This window comes from Tupaia chinensis, unplaced genomic scaffold (genome assembly GCF_000334495.1).
Source record: "Tupaia chinensis unplaced genomic scaffold, TupChi_1.0 Scaffold000178_1, whole genome shotgun sequence".
Classification (NCBI taxonomy): domain Eukaryota; kingdom Metazoa; phylum Chordata; class Mammalia; order Scandentia; family Tupaiidae; genus Tupaia; species Tupaia belangeri.
The window spans coordinates 1,070,563-1,072,287 of record NW_006159653.1 but is presented as its reverse complement, the minus strand read 5'-3'; the positions used below and the strand labels follow the sequence as shown (position 1 = coordinate 1,072,287).

At 67.2% G+C, this 1,725-nt stretch overlaps 1 protein-coding gene across 1 annotated transcript in view; it reads right to left on the bottom strand.

Annotated features, from left to right (window-relative positions):
* CACNA1H (calcium voltage-gated channel subunit alpha1 H) overlaps window positions 1–1,725 on the bottom strand; it is a 38,357-nt gene that overhangs the window by 35,925 nt on the left and 707 nt on the right. Inside the window, exons 4-6 of the mRNA XM_027771003.1 lie at window positions 819–882; window positions 593–664; window positions 2–500 (exon numbers count right to left, since the gene is read on the bottom strand). Coding sequence (XP_027626804.1) covers window positions 2–500; window positions 593–664; window positions 819–882 — 635 coding nt within the window. The remainder of the gene's footprint in view (window position 1; window positions 501–592; window positions 665–818; window positions 883–1,725) is intronic.

Below are 1,725 nucleotides of genomic sequence, written 5' to 3'. Positions count from 1 at the left end.
GGAAGATGGAGATCCAGGCGTAGCCGATGTTGTCGAAGCTGATGGCGCCGTTGTGAGGGTTGGAGTCGCCGGAGCGGCACACGTTGTAGTACTGGTTCCAGTTGATGCAGGCGTTGTGGCCCATGCCCCCCGCGCCCTCGGCCTGCAGCTGCCCGTAGGCCTCCCAGCCCAGCGTGCAGGGCACACGCAGCTCCCGGCGGCCGGGGATGTGCGAGCACTTCTGCATGCCGTTGTCCCGGCGAGAGGAGCAGATGAACGGGTTCGCCTCGCCCTCCTCCGTCTGGTAGTAGGGCCGCAGGAAGGTCAGGTTGTTGTCCCTAGAGGAGCAGGCCAGACTGCACTCAGGGCAGGGCCAGGGCACAACCGGCCCTGCGTGCTGTGCCGTGGGGGGAGCTGGAGGCGGCGAGGCTGGAGTGCCGCCCAGTCCTGCCCCAGCCACCACCCCGGGGTCCCCAGGCCGGAAAACGGAAACACCAAGACCCAGGATCCTAGGTTCCAAACTGTGGTCTTTGGGAAAAGGTGCACCCTGAGGGCGGAGCCTGAAGAGCAGGTGCATTGTGGGCAGTGCCCTGCCCAGAGAGCCTGCCAGCACATGAGGCTGGCGGGCAGAGCCAGCTGCAGGTGCAGGGTCAGCTGCAGAATGCAGCCCACATGAGGACGCTCCCTGGAAGGAGCTGAGGCAGAGGGGTCAGCTTGGAGGCAGGCCCACACATGGGCAGGGCTCGCATGGGCGGAAGTGTCGTGTTGGGGGCAGGGCTCAGGGGGGTGGTGTGGTGTTTGGGGGGGTTGGTGGTGTGGGAGGAGGGTGGGGTAGGGACAGGAGGAGGACGTTCCCCAGCATGGGCAGCGTGTCCAGTAGCAGGGTGACCAGGATGCGCATACCTGTGGACGCAGGGCCGGCAGTGGACACAGGGGCCCTCCTGGAGCATCAGGGCCCAGCATGCCACTAGCCCTGAGGCCGCCCATGGTTCAAGGGGTCAGTGTTCGCTGCGCGTGGCAAGGGGGCATTGGGGAAGGGGCTTCCAGGCAGGCCCCACTCCCGGGGTGTCAGCCATGGCTCTACCCAGCATTCAGGCGCACGTGGGTACCAGCACACCGCCCTGCCTCAGGTTCTTGGCCAGCGACTCCACCGCTGCGCGGGGAGGCTGAGGCACAGAGGCGCACCGCCCTGGAGCCTCGACTGACTCGCAGGGTCTGGATGGCAGGGCGGGTAGGTGCGACCTGGGCCAGCACCGAAGCCCGCCTGCTGGCCCTGGTGTTCGACTTCTGAGATGGGCCCCAGGCGAACTCTGGGTGCTTGGTCACCGGGACCCATCCTCGCGGTGCACACGCGGTGCACACGCGGTACCGGGAGTGGAGGTGCCGAGTTCAGCTGCACTGACTACCTCGAGACACACCCACCCTCCCTCACACTGGTACTGACCCGTGCTGGACCGGCCATTCCCGAACATGCAGCCCCAGGACTCCTGGGGAGCCCTCCCTCTACCTGCCCCCCCACTGCCAGTCCAGCCACAGGGCTCCCGGCCTCTGTGCACCAGAGCCCCTGCCCGCGCTTCTCCCCGCTCCCATGGGGCTGCTGGGAGGGGAGGCCTTGGAGGTTGTGCAGCTGTCCTGGGTGTCCTCAGCTGAGACAAGCCAGACTGCAAGCCCCCAGGGCTGGGCCACCCCCACAGGTGTGTCTCCTGACCTTGGTCGCATGGGACAGGCTGGGCATGGCTGGGGATG